Here is an 18,015-nt window from a genome sequence, read left to right as displayed (position 1 = left end):
TGTGTGTGTGTGTGTGTCTCATTCACTGTCCCTCAGGTTGTGGCATGTGTATACATATTGGGCAGCAAGGTGTGCCTTGTCTCCTTCTCCTAGGAGTACTCTCAGTCTTGAGAGGTCATCAACCTCCTTGAAACCTGGGATTACAGAGTTCAACTTGTTCCAGTAAATGCTCCTTACTTCGTTGAATGTTTGGCACTTCAGGAGGAAGTGCATCTCTGTCTCAGTCTCACCTGTCGTACAGTGACCACATGTTCTGTTCTCTTTTGGTTGCCAGGATCTTTTGAGTCTTCCTGTTTCGATTGCCAGTTTGTGGTCACTGAGCCTGTACTTGGTTAGGATCTGTCTCTGCTTTCTATCTCTGACAGTAGAGAGATACTCTGCCAGCTCATACTCTCTGTTTAGAGCCAGGTAACATTCTAATCTACTTTGGCTTTTAGTTTCTTCTTCCCAATGTTGTAAATAGTTGTCTTTACATTGTGTTATAATGCGTTTGACTGTGATTGGTGTTTGGAGAGCAGTGTTGTTGAGAGACTGGTCAGAGTGGCTCTGAGAGGGGGCAGCTAGCCTCAGCACCAGCTGACATAGGGGACTCTTCTCTGGGGTTAGCTCTTGGCTTTGGAGGGCTTTGGAGTGGAGGGTGTCTCGGGGGCTGGACCTAAGGTGGTTAAAGAATGTCAGTGCTCTCTTTTGAGTGTTAATGATCAGTGGGTATCTGCCTAATTCTGCTCTACATGCATTTGTTGGTGTTTTTCTCTGAACACGTAAAATGTATCTGCAGAATTCTGCATGTAAAGACTCTGTTGGATGTTTGTCCCAGCGGGTATAGCTCTGGTGACTGAGTGGACCCCATACTTCACTACCGTACAGCGCAATGGGCTGGATCACACTATCAAAGATTTTGAGCCAGATTTTAATTGGAATTTGGACATTATAAAATGTTCTCTTAATTGCATTTAGAGCTCTTCTGGCTTTTTCTTTGAGTGCATTCACTGCCATGTTGAAACTTCCTGATGCTGTTATGGTTAAACCGAGGTAGGTGTAACTCATACTATGTTCGATGATATGATTATTTATGGTAAACTGGTATTTGTTCTCCTGACATCTGGGGCGTTTTTGGAAAACCATGACATTAGTTTTCTTCATATTGACTGCCAGGGCCCAGTTCTTACAGTACTGGTCTACTATGTCCAGCTGTTGTTGTAGTCCTTGTTCAGTAGGAGACAGCAGAACAAGGTCATCAGCATAAAGCAGACACTTCACCTCTCTCTCTAGGAGGGAGAGGCCAGGAGCAGCACAGTGATCCAACTGAACAGCAAGTTCATTTATATATATATTAAATAAAGTGGGACTTAAATTGCAACCCTGACGAACACCTCTTCTCTGGGTGAAGAATTCAGTTTGTTTGTCTCCAATTAAAAAAAAAAATTAGTAAACTGAATAACTGTTGGATTTGGATTCTTGGCCAAATAATACATAGATTAATTTAAGACAATAATCTGCAGATGTCTCCACAGATACTCAATTGAGCTGGCACTCATACCTCATTAAAGAGTTTTAATGGTGTGACTGTATTTTCCCTACCTGTGGAGGGATGTTCCTGTCCTGTGCAGCCGCATTGGGAACAAACTCGTTTGTGGTCCCTTAGGAGAAAACAGAGGAGTTATGTCATTCTTAAATTAAATGATATCCTTAATTAGGTAGGCTGTTTTAGCTCAGACTTTAGAAAACAGTATTTATTGATCAGTATGATGGTGGTGTACTGTAAACCCTGGATGATTGGACTAATCAGCAGGTTTATAAGGATCTACTTGTGAATTATCAAACTTTATTTTTCCTTCTAGTCTACATGTTGTATATTTAAGAATGGTTCGTGAGTAATTCTGCAAGTCATTTAATTTAAAGGATCTGATCCTGAGGGAGGCTTTGCAACATGCATGTTAGTAAGTCAACCACAATACAATACCTCTTGAGTTTGTTGTGAGAGTCCACTGAGGCTGCTGTGGCGAGGAATGATTGTGTGTGTATCCAACAGAGGATTCCACATTGGCCCTCTCAAATGCAGGCTGAGGTGTAAACTGTGGACTCTGATTTACACCAAATGATAAAGTGGTAATGGGCAAATGTTTTTGTTGGGGTGACTGAGGTCCATTTAATGAACAATGGTGAGTGTATGGGGGCTGTAAAGGGGAAGATATTCCTTGGTAAGGGCTGTGAGGGGAGTAAAAGGGCATTTGTTGGGGCTTGCAGGGATGCGTCCCTTCCTTCATAAGAGCGAGAGAACATGGAGGTATATATCTTCCTTGGCTTGTAGATGGAACCATGGATGAAGCATGAGCATCAGGAGTGACCCGCTGAACACTGTGGTCAGCATTATTAGCATAAAGCGTGCTGTGTTCTGTGTTGTTTCTGGATGAAAAGGTTGCAAGTTCGCTCTGGTAGCCGTGGTTGGACACCTGCAGCTGCTCGTAGCCAGGCCTCTGGTCAGAAGGAGAGCTCAGGCTGAGATGCTGAAAGCTGGGCAGAGGGTTGCAGGGAGGTCCTTGAGGTGAAGCTGGGGACCAACCGTTCTGGCCCGCCCACGGCTGACAGGGTGTATCGCTCTGATTGGCTGTGGGGACGTCCATCATCCTTCATTACCATCACTGATAGGTGTTTGACTCCTTGGAGGCGGGATCTAGCGGGGCAAAACAAACCTGCAGCGTCGTGATGCGACTCTCGGATCTCTTCTCAGAGGCCAACATGTTTTATTGACAGTTAGCTAAATCAGATAGATTTCTAATCAAAAACACGCAAAATGCAGCTATTTTGAGAAATAATGTTACATCTTTGAAAACTTCCTAACAAAATGTACCTAACGTTTCCCCTGTAAAACTACCACTGTGTTGAACGATTTGCTAATGAGAAGTAATCGTTGATATGAATAACGTTAGCCTACTACAGGAATTGACTGAGGTTCTTCTGTAGTAAGCAAACAATATTGACACATAACAGAGGTGCATCCTTAAATGTGCAGGGTGAATTAAGATATGTGACCTGAAGGAGCAATGTTATTTGAAGTAATAAAATATTAGATACCTTTGGACATCAGCGGAAACAAGGGGCTTTGCGTGCAGCACTTGTTCGTCCACATTACTAACGTGACCGTTAGCGTCTTCATCTCCCCCTCTGCGACGGAAGCGAAACACTTCAGCAGTTTAACATATGTGAAATGTATTACAATTATATTCAATGACCAGAAAATGTGAGAGGATTAATTTAGACAACATTCATAAACCCGAGCCTTTGCTGCAATGTTAGCGTCAAGTTAGCACGGATCACAACACCCCATTTCCTCGTTTCCTTTCAAAGTAAAATACATGGGCTACAATAAATGCATAATTTGAACTAAAAACCGGAATATTAGAAAACCTTTAAACCATCAAAGTAAATATATTACTGTGCCGCATAAAAATGGTGCTAATATTTTATTATTGATAAGAATCAGAAAATATGTATTGTGGCACCACAATAACATGAATGTCTGATTTAGGAAATATTTAGTGTTGTGTTTTCTAATACTCTCATTTCTTTTCACATTATTAAGACTTTGAATGTGTGACTTTTCTTCTTCAGCCACTTGTTTTGTGGTTCTGAATACTTCTTCCTCCACCAATGCCTATATGATTGTCATTTCTACATACATGGACAAAGATACAGTAGGCCTGACAGTATTTGACAAATCGATAAAATACTGTGTGTATTATGTTGTGAGTGGAATAGAGTACAAACTGTTTTTTCACACATAAACTTTTGTTTATTGGAAGGTTGATATGCAAAGTTGACAAAATACAGTATACCAGCATACCAAAGAGAATAACAAAATACAGTATACAAGATAACCTGGTGGTCACCGAAGTTAACTTACTAACCAGCTCATTACTTATTTGTCAATATCCATGATCTGTCTCTTTCCAAATGAACTTAATAACATGAAACAGAACACATGACAACCTGTAATGATACAAAGTAAGAGAATTACAATTAACAAAAATAGAAAAAATAGAAATGTAAATCTATTCTTGGTCATCCTAACCGATGTAAACGCTCACCATGTCACATAAGACACCCCGATGGTGACTGAACAAATACAAAACAAAGAGGAACAGAGGGTGGCAGGGATAAGCAAATGGAACAGGAAAAAATTGCTTGATTTTGCCATTGACCAAATAAAGGTTGAAAATGTTCAATACTTTGCTGTGGTTCTACTTGCCTAGATCAGTTACTGTTTTGGGGTCCTTTTTAGGGCAGTGATCCTGTTTCTGACGTAGTCCTTTACACCTTTCCATGAACGGGTCCTCAGTGCTGGCTCAGCTTCCAGACACTGAACACATTCGTCCTTCTGAGGCACCTTGTACTCTTTAATTAACCCCATCATGTGTCTTTCAACAGCAAGAACCTCTGCTTCCTCCCATTTATGTTTGCCCTTAATTTTGGAGCCTGTGGGTTAAAACAGAAATGAGTAAACTTTCACCATTACAAAATAACTCCAGAAAAATCTTCAAAATAACAAAATACTGGTTTCTCACACAAGCACTCTACATACTTTTGTCCACATTTAGTCGTAAAGCTTACGAACTCTATAAATGTTATTTGTCTTCCCCGTCCATTTTTTCGTTTTGTGTGTCAAGTTTTTACAACAAATTAAGCTTGGACAATGAAATGGACAATATGTAAGAACTCAACTATGTTGCCTTAACCCCCCCTTGATTATTTTGTTATATAAGAAATTCTAAACCAAAGAGGAACAATAATTAAAACAATTAATTGATAGAATCACGGATCATGATTGTTCACCATTTTACCTTTTTTGTCTGATTCGAAATATTTTGAAGTTACAGTCACGTTGGTGCTTGTTGGTTCAGAGCCTGCACCGGAAGGCTTATTGTAATCCCATGATGCCGCTTGTTGTCCTCTCTCTGTGTTGAAGAAAAAACAAGAAAGATTAACTACCAATACACACATTTCTAACAGAGAAATAAGACAAAAGGTGCAGCTCCTCAGTGTTGTTTTCAGTCATATTACATCAATTGTTCATAGTACCAATGTCTTACGATACCAAATCGACACATTTTGCAGTTGTGTCCATTCCCAAAGTCCATTAAAGCAACCAACTCCTCCAACCAAGCTTCAGCTATAATCCAGATTTTATGTGATTTAAAGTCACTTTTATACTAAAGTAAATGTTGATGCTCCTAGTTCTAGAACTGTAGATTGCAATGGTTGATTTAGAAATATATTTAGTAGGTTATAGATTTGAACATTGCTCAGATATAGGTTGAAAACATCACATCCACCAGATTATTTTTTTATTATCAAGTAAGAAGTAATTAAAACAGCAAATCACATATATTCTTAAATACTGCTGCATAATAGACAGGCATTACGATACCTTTAAGTGGCTTGCTCCAAATTACTGTGATGAAAATAATTTGCGATATTCACTTGCAGGTAACACAAAAGGCTGTTGACACCACAATAGTCCACAGACTGACTCCTTTAAATGTATATGTATTTTTTCTGAACTTTATGTTCCGAGTAGATTTGCCGGTGCCAATGAAATATTTCCATTTAAAATGTAATTTACGTTAAATTAATCGGAATCATAATCATCTTTAAAATAAATAACCCTACCATCTGAATGTATTTCAACGTCATCCAGCTGCTGTCCAAGGCTGCGGACTTGATTGTTGGGGCCTAAAATTTGGTCGGCCTCATCTTCATTCAGGTTCATCAGCTGTAGCATTTTCCCGTAATGCTTCCGGATCTTTGAGGATGTCAGAGCTGCAGGGTCTTTAGCGCCACATTCTTTGACGTATTTCTGGATGCACTGTGCCCCGGCGTAGGCAGTCAGAGCATTGGGTCGGCCAAACAGGTAAGGATTCTGACTGGGGACTCCACATGTCTCACGTACCTTTACGAGAAGCTCTATAGCTGACTCAAGTGATGGTTTGAGTAAAACTGGAACCGTTCTGCCGCACTTCCCTTGTATGTTGATTCTGACAAAGAACCTGCACATTTTTCTTTCCAAATCGGTAACGGATATATCCATGCCGTCTTGCAAGTTTGACTTTTGACGCGACTCAAAAGCTGTTAGTTCCACTGAGGATACCTCTAAAACACTTCTCCTGTTGAAAAATATTGTCCGGGAGAGTATTACATTGGCCAAAGCAGCATAGTTTTCTGTACAAGGGCTTTCTCTGAGGTTTTTTTCAGCAAGAAGATGAACATTCTCCACGTGGATATTCAGGCGCATCACATCTTGAGCAAACGGCACCTTCTTTGCTCTTTTCAGTTTGGTTTTCTTGATGGCTGTTAATGCACCTGCAGAAATATGCTTGTTCCATTTTCTCTTGTACAGAGAGAGGAAGTTTCTCGCAGACTCTGCTGATCTCTCATCACCAGACTTTACTGCATTCCCCTCAACAATACCACAAGCCTTCTGTAGGTGGTAGCCAAGCTTGATGGCAAGTGAAGGATTGCTGTATGTTTTGTTTTCCGCATTGTAGCCTGCCACAACGTTTACTGCAGACACCACATGTGGGAAGCACGAAGGGAGAAAAAAGTCCTTCAGTTTCTCCAGAGGGGTGATTTTTTTAGCTTCTAGTACAAGTCTTGCTAACTGTCGAAGGTATTGTCTTATATACTCGTGTTTTTTCGGATCAGTTCCGTGATGAGTGAACATAAGCTCGCCAAACTGCAAGAGAACTTCGTCTTCCATGGCAGTTTGCGTCACATCGTCGTATATCATATCGGACAGAATGTTCCTAAAACCATCAGTAATGCTAAGGTCTCCTAAAGTTTGAAGTGCACACCGAGATGCGATGTTCTTTCTTCCAAACACAGTCTCGTTCTTCACTCTCTCTGGGCAAACTTTCATGTGTCTGTACATAGGTTTCTTCAGAAAAAGACCTCGACAGTGAAGGCAATGGAGAAAGTCTTTGGCTTTTTTAGTTTGGCTCGGCCTTTTTCGGGCAGCAAGTTGGCCCTTTCCTGATTTCAAGACATCCTTATTATGAGCAAAGTTTCCTAGATTTGTTATTCTGTTCCATATCCTTTGTCTTTCTTTTGATTTTGTGGGGTATTGAAATGCAGCTGCGACTTCTTTTTTGTCACTGTGGTTCCTTTCAAGATGTCGTGACAATTTAAATACTGGCTTAGCACAGTATAAACAATAATTCCTTTTGTCATAGACACGTCTTCCTTTAGAACTTGAACATGGCAACACTACAGTGTCAGAAGACTTTTCTTTCTGAGTAATTGCAGGAGTCTGTTTTGGGTCACTGTCAGTGTTGTCCTCGGACATAGAGCTTTCTGATTCATCTTCTTTTTTTTCTGTCAGAGACGGTTTTTGGTTTGTAGGGGTCGAGGGTTTGATGTGACTGAATTCATCTGAAGAGCTCCCTTCAGAGTGGAATGGGGAATCAAATAAGTCAGCATCACTGTCAGGCAAGTAATCAGAGTCACTGTCAACCTCTGACTCAGCTGACTCATTTTCCTTAAAAGAAATTAAAAAAAGAAGAAAATAAATCAGTGGAAATCAGGTCATCGACAATCTGTGGATGCAGAAAATCTAAGTATATCAGAATTGTTTTTAAACTCATTTTGTTTACTTATATTTTGGCATTTTATAGAGGTTCTATATATTATTATTTTTTGTTATATTATCCGCATACTGTGCTCTGATGCTTCAGAACTAGACCTTAGGTTCAAAGTTCAATGTTAGTGTCTTTAACAAGATATATGTCATATGTTATAGTATAAAATAATATCGCAGCAGGACATATGTCATATATGTCCATTATGTCATATATGTCCTGCTAGCTTCATATTCTTAAAAAAAAACATAACTAGCAGAGTTTGAAGGCCAAAAAATTAAGCTTATTCAAGCGTATTTAGCTTTTATTACTATATTTTGTCATTCCATTCAATTTTTCTTACAGCTAGTTCCAGTAGCTAAATGTAACACCAAGGGCAGAATGCCATGTGTTAACATTGATAGTGTTGATAATGTACAGTACATTGCAAATGTAATTGATATTTATCATTTTATTGGGCCAGTCTACTGCAGTCAAAGCAACTTAACTTGTTTGACAGGGAGTTGAGTGAACACTTCTGTCAAGTATTTGGGCCCCTTACTTTTTGGTATATGTCTATGCTTGTATAATAAAATAATTGGCCAGCACTCTTGGTTATTTGAGCAATATAGACTTTTAAAAGTATTTGCAAACGCTGATTCTTTAATAGATGTATTGATTGTCCAGTTGGAAAAAAGCAATGCAATGTCTTTGAATAGTCAAAATAAAAAGATATTCAATCGACCATAATATTAGGAAAACATTATCCTCACAATTGGCATGCTAGAACCAGAAATGACTGGTCATTCTTTTCTAATAATGTTTTCTTTCTTTTTTTGCGGCTTTAATTAATTAATTAATGACCAAAATTGTTTCAGACTAAAATGTTAGTTAATTACGCAACTGACCCAATATGAAATATCAAAAGCCACATTTTTACAGCGCATACCACAAACATACTGTTACTACTGCCCTGACAAATAACATGGAAATGATGAACTTTTGAATACTACTTTAAACATTTTATATGGGTTATTACCTCTGATTTGGCATTAGATGGCATTGGCTCTTCATGGGATGCAGGCGATGAACAATCCGTTGATATATGCGGCTGAAATACAAAATAATTAAAGAAGACATTTAACAGATTTAACAGTAATGGGGTTGAGCCTTTACTATCAATCAAGTTTAGCCTATTGTACAATAAAGGCATCTTTGGTATTGGTTCATATTTAATGTGGGGCTACCTTTGACTGCAGTTGAACCTGCTGTGCACCGCTGGTCTTAGTTTGTTCAAATTGAGATGATTTTTCCATTGGTGGTGGAGGCTAAAAGTGAAGAAAAATACACAGAATTATACAATTTAGATTTTATAAAACAAATAAAACAGCAACATCTAAAAAGACAAACTACCTGAATAGCTGCATGTGGAGACTGCCCACCACTGCCTTCCTCTGGGTTTATGGATTCCAGCTTTATTAGGGGACAAAGCGAAGTCAACAGGAAGTATCTCTTATAAACTATATTTCAGGAATCAAATCCATTCACAATTTAAAGTATTATATCATTTTAAAAGTTGAACAGTGTAGCAACTATCCAAATGTTTATCTATAACACACTTACAAGTTTATCCAACTGTGCCACTTGGTGAAGAAGTTGTGCCCGCTGTTGCAAAAGCACCGAACGTTGTCTCTCATAGCTGGCCTAAGAGAAGATAAAACACGTTAATTAAAAAAGATACAATCTAATGAGTCCTCATAAGAAACCCCACATATCTGTAACCGTAAATATCATGATGGTAGCAAGTTGGGCAACGTTTATTTGGTAGACGCTAGTAACTAACAATGTGTACCATCAACCTTTGTAGAAACAAACAGCTAGATATCATGAAGCATGTGAAAACCATTACAACAGTCGAGATGGGTACAAAAAAGACCAACAATCAACAAAACCTTATTTTCAAATACATTTTTGCGGTGTTCATTTCCTCACCGGTGAGCTCATGTTTCCCTCTTGCGATGGCACGTTGTTTGGAAGAGCAGCGCCAGGGACTGACTCCTGTACAGCTCCTGAGGAAAGGACATGCAAGTTGTATGATGACCGGTATTACAGCACTGTAGTATGCACTGACATTACAGTGTGGTCACATGTGTTTTTTTTTTGTAAAGTCCTGTTTAATAAACAGTTGTTCATATTGCCTGATTACTCATCACCACGAACCCCTTGTACATCAGTTCAGTTGCATTAATAGGGGGCCAAATATGTAAGAAAAATAATGAGAATCAATATTTGAACTTTTAAACAAATGATTGCCTAATTGTGAAATTGAATCACTACTTTATTCATACTGACCAAACTTAAAGACGCAAAATGTAAATCATGCTAATATTTTAAAATGAAAAGCATCTTTCTGAATTAAGTTGCTGTGAATTAATTTCCATGGTCCAGACCTCTGGTGAAAGATGGTAAAAGATTGTGACGACAGTGTCCCAAATCAGGAAGTGAATTCCACTCTTTAGACTATTTAAAGTTTTGCATTTTCAAAAACTTTACTTTCAGTATCTTTTTTTTATTTTTTTATAGCATTTTCACTTTTTGATGACGAGGACAGTGTTGAATTGGAGAAGAGATAGAGACGGGTGACACAACGTTCGACAGTCCATCACTCGGCTAACAAAATACAGCATGTGGTTTGGTGTTCACAAATCTGTTTCATGAGATATTCCAAAAATTAAGTTAAGGAACGGTATTAAATAAAGAAGAAATCTGGTGGCTCAAATTGGCTATTTAATTAAAATGCAGTATACCAAGGATAAGCAAAAAACCAGCTAAAGTACCAAACACATATATTTTGACAAATCCAACCCAACATGTTTAACCCTCCTCCAAAATAGGACAAATGTACTAGAGAACAACAAAGGCTAATACAAAAAAAGCTTACCCATGCAGTTTGACGAAGGTATCCACTGACGCTGCTCCTGAGACATGGATGAAGCATGGCTATGAGTGTATCCAGCAACACCAGCAAACTCAGCATGCACTCCTTCAAAAGTAGCTTGAGATGTACTTACATGTTGTCCACATGGTGGCAGGCTAATGGGCAAAAGTCTGTCGGGTAAACCCTGATTGGTTAATAGAGGTTGAAATGGTGCTTTGTAAAGATCGTGGGGGGAATGCAGCGGTGGATGTTGGGGCCTGCAAGGCTGTGGAGATTGGTTTGTTTGGGGAAGAGATGGTAGGAGGATGTTTTTTCCTTGGTTTGCACTGAGCACCATTGATGAGGTGTGAGGGTTTTGCTGGGCAAAGGGATTAATGTGAGAGGAACTCGGGGTGGCAGTGTTGGCAAACAGCGTGTTTGATGACGGATTGCTGCTGATGTGAGAGGCTTTGTACAGAGCTGAGTGGAGAGTGGTGTTTCCGGATAATATGGTGCCGGGGTCTCTCATACAACTCTGATCTGACTCCTGCTGGTGCTGGTAGAAGGGCCTCTGGTCAGACGATGAGCCCAGGTGTTGATGCTGAGAGCTGGGCAGAGTGTCAAGGAGGGGTCCTTGAGTTGAAGTAGAGGACCAGCCATGCTGGCCGGCCCACGACTGACAGGGTACGTGACTCTTGTGGTTATCCATCATCCCCCGTAAACATCCAAATGTATTGCCTGGTGTCTTATATTTCCTTGGAAACAGGTCCTAGCAGAGCGAAGCAACATACAAAGGAAAAATATTCAATAGGCTACAAATCACACATTAATAGCATAGCATTCTAGCAATAGAATAGCATTCATTGATGGTTTGTTCTAGTAAATGCATGTTATAATTTTCTAGAGCCAAAGAGGGAGCTTTCAAATTACTTATTTATACAGAAAGATACTATATTATCAGAATAGGAAATATAACAACAAAACAATCCTCACATTTCACAAGATAAAACACAAAATGATTAATTCAGTAACTATCTTGTCAAAATAACTTCAGTTTAACTACTTAAGATGTCTCTTACCTACTGAAAAGTACTTTCATGGTGTATGCGGCTGTATATTTTAGGTGAGCACTGAGAAACTCTAGGAGATAAATGTCAAAGTCTGGGTATACGTCATTCTGCTGAAGCAAAGTAACAAAAACAACTCCCTCACGGGACATATAATGCAACAAAAAATGGGACATTGAGAAATGTAACCTAGTGTGTTCATATTTTTGGATCCATACTGTTACCTGATCCATACTTGATTAAGCAGTGTATGTATTTTTGTTATCTCAGAGATGGGCACTTTTTATTGTTCACACGTTGTATTGCCACGGCTACACAGCAATTTCCATTACATCAATTAGAGGTGAAGAGGGGCTTTAACAAACTTTGAGTTTTTTTTAACAATGTTTGTGTCACTTACCTCTTGTGGTGCCTAGATAGGCAAATAGGAAGTTTTTCACAAGTTTTACAGTGTAAAAAATATTTGTTACAAGTAAAGGTCTTGCATTTAAAATGTTGTATTGGCATCAAAAAAACAAAAGTACTTATTGTGCATAATATCCCATTTAAGAATCATATATATGTACATATATATATATATATATATATATATAAAGTGACTTTCTTTTATGCTTAATGTGTTTATCACAGCTGGTAAAGGTGGAGCTACTTTGTATATTACTTGATATACTGCTTCTGCACATCTTATCGTATACTTATATAGCATAGTTTATCTATTAGTTATCTGTAAAGTAATTAGAAACGTATTTTGTCAAATAAATGTAGTAGAGTAAAGAGTACAATATTGGCTGCCAAATTGTAGTGGAGTAGAAGTTTAAAGTAGCATTAAATCAAAATTACTTAAGTGAAGTAAAAGTACCCCAAAAAACCTACTTAAGTGCAATACTTGAGTAAATGTACTTCACTACATTACACCAGTGGAAAACATTAACACACAATTCACCAGCAAAATAAATAGGAAAGTAGCTAACTAGTATGCACAAAATAACCTAACATGTATAGTCATAGTAGGGGTTGTCCACCTATAACTAAATGATTGTAGTCATGTTCATGTCGAAGAAGTGTAGCTTAGCGTGGTTTCCGATTTCTTCCTTTCTTTAGCTACATAGATTAGCTAGCTGTTAGCTAAACTGGTGTTGGCTCGATAAAACTGTGAAAATCTCGAATAATTCATAGAACTGAAAACGACACCAAAATTAACACACTGAAAAATACTACCTGCTTAACATACCTGTCATTTTGAGTAAAAATGCTTGAAAACCAGTGCCATGTCTGGGCTAACATCAAATGGCTTCCGGTGGTTTGTTTACCTCACAGCCCTGCAAGCACTTCTGCTTGGTTTTTCAGAGTAAGAGCGTCATCTCCACAATATTAAGTGACATTTTATTTTTTAAATGAATCAATAAAGATAGTTTGAGAATAAAATCACATCCTATACCAACAAAGGAAGCAATACCCAGTGGTGGAAATTATTTAAGTAGTTTTACTCAAGTACTATACTCAAGTATTGTATAGAGATAATTGTACTTGAGTTTAATGCTACTTTAGACATTTACTCCTCTACATTTTTGAAAGAAATATTGGACTTTTTACCTGCTACATTTATTTCACACTAATAGTTGTTGGGGAAATATTTTCCAAGGTCCATAACTTTGACCCAGTTTATCAGTTCAAACTGTCCTGACTGAGCACACGCACCTGTAACCTTGGCTGCTGTGCTCTCAGTGTTATGGTTCTATGTTCCTGCCTGTTGGCGTCAGCTGATAGAGGTGTTATGATTCTATCTTGTTATGCAGCATGTTGATTATTCTCTCTGAACTATCTAAATACATGGGTCTGGGGTAGAGTTCTTCAGAATTGATGTGGCAACCCTTAGCAAAAAAATCTATAAAATCCTATAGAATCCTATAGAATCTTGTAGAAATCTATAAAATCTTGTAGAAATCTATAGCATGTTATAGAACATAGTCGCCAAGCTAAAGAATTCTATAGAATACTGTAGAAATCTCTAGATCATTCTGTAGAATACTATACATTTCTACTTTTCTATAAACTTCTATAATTAAAACTATAACAATCTAAAGAATTCTATAGGACAGAACCGACTCATGACATATCTGTAGAAATCTATAGATCATTCTGTAGAATACTATAAATTTGTACTTTTCTATAAACTTCTATAATGNCAAATCATGGTTTGCTATATATGAATGATATGTTATAGGAGCAAATAATTCAGGATTTCTAAAAATAAAGTTTGATGGAAATACTTAGTAGCCTTTCTTCCCTGAATTATTTGCTCCTATAACATATCATTCATATATAGCAAACCATGATTTGATTTTTCATCAAACACAGTAGTAGTTTATTACAGGTAAAAATAACTTACTCTTCTTCCGTTCTACGCCTCAACAAAATCTGTACATGTTATGGAGGTTCTGCAGGGTGTGGGGTATGTATGGTGTATATCTTGGCATATAATGTTGTGTGCTACTGTTGGTTTTTTCAGCTAGCTGGCTACATAATGTTGTAACTGTCAGCCAGGCTACCTTTCTAATTTGGAGGAGAAAATAATCGTAGCGGTAGGGGATCACCCGGTGCTTTATGATCAGTCCCTGTTCACCTACCGGGATACAAACCGGAGGAGCCAGGCATGGAGGGAGGTGGCAGAGACAGTGGGTGAAACTGGTAGGTTTTCGCCTGTTTGGGGAGTTTATATCCAGTGTACTTCGTTTGAATGGACAGCTAGCAGGCATAGACAGTATTTAGCCAGCATGGAATGTTGCGTAAAATAGCACCATAGAAATTAATGTCATAAATGTTCATCATATAAAGCAGGGGCATGTAAAACCTTTTATGCAATTGACAGGAGAGATTCATGTGATTGGTTGTTGGTCGCGTTGCTGGCGTTGCTGGCGTAAACTCCCCAAGCTCAAGACACGCCCACAAAAGTAGCGAAGAAGACTTCCCGCGCATGGTTGCCATGGTTGCCCTTATATTTATTCTCCGCTGTGGCCCTTTTTCTAGCTCCCCGAGGCAAGCGTTTGCGCCTCCTGCTTAGCCCCGAGCCTGTTTTTCAGGTCTCAGGCTCAAAAATGACTTTCCCAGAACAAATGACCATATCTTCCCTTCTAAAAGAGTTAAATTAATAATCTTTTTTCTCAAAGTAATGAAAAACCTGTGAGTTGGATGTAGAAGTGTCAGAATCAATATAGATGTTTTTATTTTAAAGTAAATTCAGATTGAACAAAGTAAAAAAATGTAAATTATTGTGTCCGTCCAAAAGAAAAAATTACTTATAGTGAAAACCACCCTTGAATGATGGGATGGTAAATTAAAAGCTTTAGGAATCCAAACTGCAACATATAATAAGTACCCTGTATCAAGATTGATGCAAAACAAGTGAAATTTGACCTCTTTAAACATAAAAAAACATTATCAACCTATGGATTAACCGATTCAGTCGCGTTTTTTCTCATTGTAATGCCATTGAACAAGTATTTTAATCAGATTGACAGCTACGGTGAGAGGATCTCCCGTAAAAGCTACGTAAAGGTACGTGTTGTGATGTCTGTGTTTGCTTCCCCTGTCGCAAGTTCGGATCACTCAGTGATGATATATATACCTAAATAATCTGTGGAACCTCAGCTTTAATCGGATATGTTGTATGTGCAGCTACGATAAGTAATATGGGTATCTTTNGATCGAACCCACAACCTTCTGGTTGAAAGACGACCACACTCCCTCACAGCCACAGTCGCCCTATAATCGATGTCTGTCTTTGTCTCCCCTGTCGCAAGTTCGGATCACTCAGTGATGATACTATATACCTAAATAATCTGTGGAACCTCAGCTTTAATGGGATATATTGTATGTGCAGCTACGATAAGTAATAAGGGTATCTTTTATCTTGAGTTCTGTGCCAAAGTGCGTTAGCATTTTTCGCTCTGGTCATTTAGATGCTTCTTATGAGACTTGTGTTTTGTTTTGGTAAAAATGGTTTGTATCGTCAATTAGCTGAGATTATTCCTATTAATCTGGTATAACACATCAATAGGTTCTTAAATATTAAAATGCCCTGAGACACAGTGTTGTGAAAAAAAAAAAAAAAAGGACCCGCCGGGGGGGTCCATGGGGCTTAATTAAGCGATACACCAAGCCCCAAGGAAGTGTGCTGGGCGTGGAAGCAAATTTGCCTACATCACTACGTTCTAGTCAATGACGTCATTTGGTCCCAAAAATACTTTTTTCCCATTGATTTAAATTGGAAGATAGACATACTTATGTAAATATGTGTATAATTTTTTTGTTGAGCTAAATCAACAACCCACTATGAACAATTTTATAGCACATAATCAAATCATTATGGTGCTCTATTGACCTCAGTCCCTGAATGATCCAGATACTTTTTATTTTCTGATGTCAGTCCATTTTTGGCTTCATGCAAACTGAGCAACTTGGCTACACACACTGGCAGCATGATGAAGCCCTCATCAAAGTGCCATCCGCTGCCGATGTGTGCTTCCTTTTATGGTACATCTTTAAGAAAAAAACGCAAATAAAGAGTCCAATACTTGACTTCTAACTTTTTCCAATCATTATTATTTTTAACTTAAAGTAAGAGCCGCAAAACTACTACTTGTAAGATGTTTTATAAAAGATCCTGCCCCTGTTTGAGCGTAGTGATCTGTATTCACAGTCTTGCAGGTTGATAAGGTTGCACCCCTGTCTCTTTCTCTATCGCTGTTTCCCAGGTGAAGGTGATCGCAGATGACAGTGCAGAGTGGGAGGGTAAGGTCTTCGTCTCAGAGCCCTTTTCCCGTCTACCTCCTCTGGCAACTACCTCCTGTATCATAGAGGACAGAGGTAAACACACACAACACTGTATCTTTGTTGTTTTTTACCCTGTATGTACAGCTGGGTAAAAATGGCTTCCTAATCTGGCATCCACATCACTGAAATGTAATCTGCTTTGCACAGAGAATTTTCTGTCTAAATTATACCATGTATTATTGATGGAGGCGACTAGAAAAAATCTGAACATAAACATATTTAATTGAAGAAAAATGGGATCAACCTTGGAAAACATCTAGTGTATGAAACGGTTTGTAATAGTTATAATAGTGTGTGCTCGCTATACTAATTAATGCATTTGTGTTTCTTAGGGTCATAAACACTACACTCACAAATTAAAATGAAAGCGTTTAGTTTATTTAATAAAAGAGCACTTGTTCAATGTGAAAAGTGACAGTAGATATAGATTGGTTGCAATTTGGTGCCGTTTTTTTTAACACCTTGAATTTCAGGGGGGGCACGGGGCTCCGTTGGCGGGGCGCCCCTCCAAGACAATGGTAGGGGAAACACTGATTCCAGTTATCAGAAATATTTTGGACATACTGATGAAAGGATTATGACAATAATATCTGCAGGTAGTTAAATTAGAGTTTTAATTTAATTTTAAAGTCATTATAGCGTATGTTTTTTTGTGAAGGACTCCGATTTAGTTATTATTACAAATATGATACTTTAAAGTTTGGGCGTTTTCCCCGTTCTCGTCTTCCTGTCTCCATTTTGTGTGTCCAAACCAACCTTCATGTAATTCTGGACCGTGTCTCTGTTGATCTCTAGGTAACGCGAGTCCTTTAGCCATCCGCTCTGCGTCGTACTGTATGCCCTGTGATGCTCAGACTGCTCTGCTCAGCCGTCTGCCGCTGGGAGCTCTGGTCACCCCTCTAGCCAAGCAAAATGATGGAGAGGTCAGTAATCTCTTAAAAACGATATAGGAAAAATAACAGCAATCATAGTTACTCATAATTATATCTAGAGAAATGTGAAGCTAATGCCACAATTTACATATGTGAAGCTTCTGTGAAGGTTAAAATATGTTTTTTGTTTGTGTGTGTGTGTGTGTGTGTGTGTGTGTGTGTGTGTGTGTGTGTGTGTGTGTGTGTGTGTGTGTGTGTGTGTGTGTGTGTGTGTGTGTGTGTGTGTTGCCTCTTCAAGCCCCTGCCTGTGTGCAAAGAGCCAGAGTGTGTTTCAAATTGTGGTTGTTGCGGAGCCTCCATGTGCCCGGCGATGGGCTGGCAGGACTGTGGTCAGAGGTTTTACTGCCCCTTCTGCGGGAAACTCAGTGAAGGTAAGAACTAAAACATGTACCCATACAGGGAATGCTCATACCCAGACTGAAGCTCAGCGTCAGGGTCACACCTGTAAGATATCTGTGTTCCCAGTGCAGTTATGAAAATATGATTTCCTGGGCAGAACAATTCCATTCTTATCCAGTGATTAAATATAAATTCAAAGCCACTTTAGTCGGGCCCTGTTGTTCTCATTTTCAGGTTAATATTTGTATTTTGAGCCTCTACTATGACATGCTTTAATGTTCAAAAAGTGCTTTATTTTCCTCATACTGCCTGTG

General features: G+C 38.6%; 1 protein-coding gene and 1 long non-coding RNA gene across 3 annotated transcripts; one reads left to right on the top strand and one right to left on the bottom strand.

Annotated features, from left to right (window-relative positions):
* Positions 1-3,770: 3,770 nt before the first annotated feature.
* On the bottom strand, positions 3,771-12,922 carry LOC104955045 (uncharacterized). Of its 2 annotated transcripts, XM_010782271.1 has the most exons (11): positions 12,829-12,922; positions 10,685-11,299; positions 10,555-10,591; positions 9,606-9,682; positions 9,237-9,317; positions 9,027-9,086; positions 8,861-8,941; positions 8,653-8,724; positions 5,671-7,534; positions 4,842-4,955; positions 3,771-4,476 (listed from the first exon to the last, which is right to left on the bottom strand). In XM_010782271.1, the coding sequence occupies exons 2-11, from the start codon at positions 11,240-11,242 to the stop codon at positions 4,259-4,261; spliced, it is 3,162 nt and encodes a 1,053-aa protein (XP_010780573.1). In that variant the 5' UTR covers positions 11,243-11,299; positions 12,829-12,922; the 3' UTR covers positions 3,771-4,258. The 2 variants fall into 2 exon arrangements, with proteins under 2 accessions (XP_010780573.1, XP_010780572.1); XM_010782270.1 differs by having other exon boundaries at positions 10,555-11,299.
* Positions 12,923-16,353: 3,431 nt separating this feature from the next.
* On the top strand, positions 16,354-17,727 carry LOC104955044 (uncharacterized). Its single transcript, XR_799414.1, has 3 exons — positions 16,354-16,463; positions 17,226-17,353; positions 17,601-17,727. It is a non-coding gene; the product is annotated as an uncharacterized lncRNA (long non-coding RNA).
* The last annotated feature ends 288 nt before the right edge of the window (positions 17,728-18,015 follow it).

Source organism: Notothenia coriiceps, unplaced genomic scaffold, assembly GCF_000735185.1.
Source record: "Notothenia coriiceps isolate Sejong01 unplaced genomic scaffold, NC01 NC01_scaffold00024509, whole genome shotgun sequence".
NCBI classification, from domain to species: Eukaryota; Metazoa; Chordata; class Actinopteri; order Perciformes; family Nototheniidae; genus Notothenia; species Notothenia coriiceps.
Note: the sequence above shows the minus strand (reverse complement) of the source record. Positions and strands in the feature narration are given on the sequence as shown.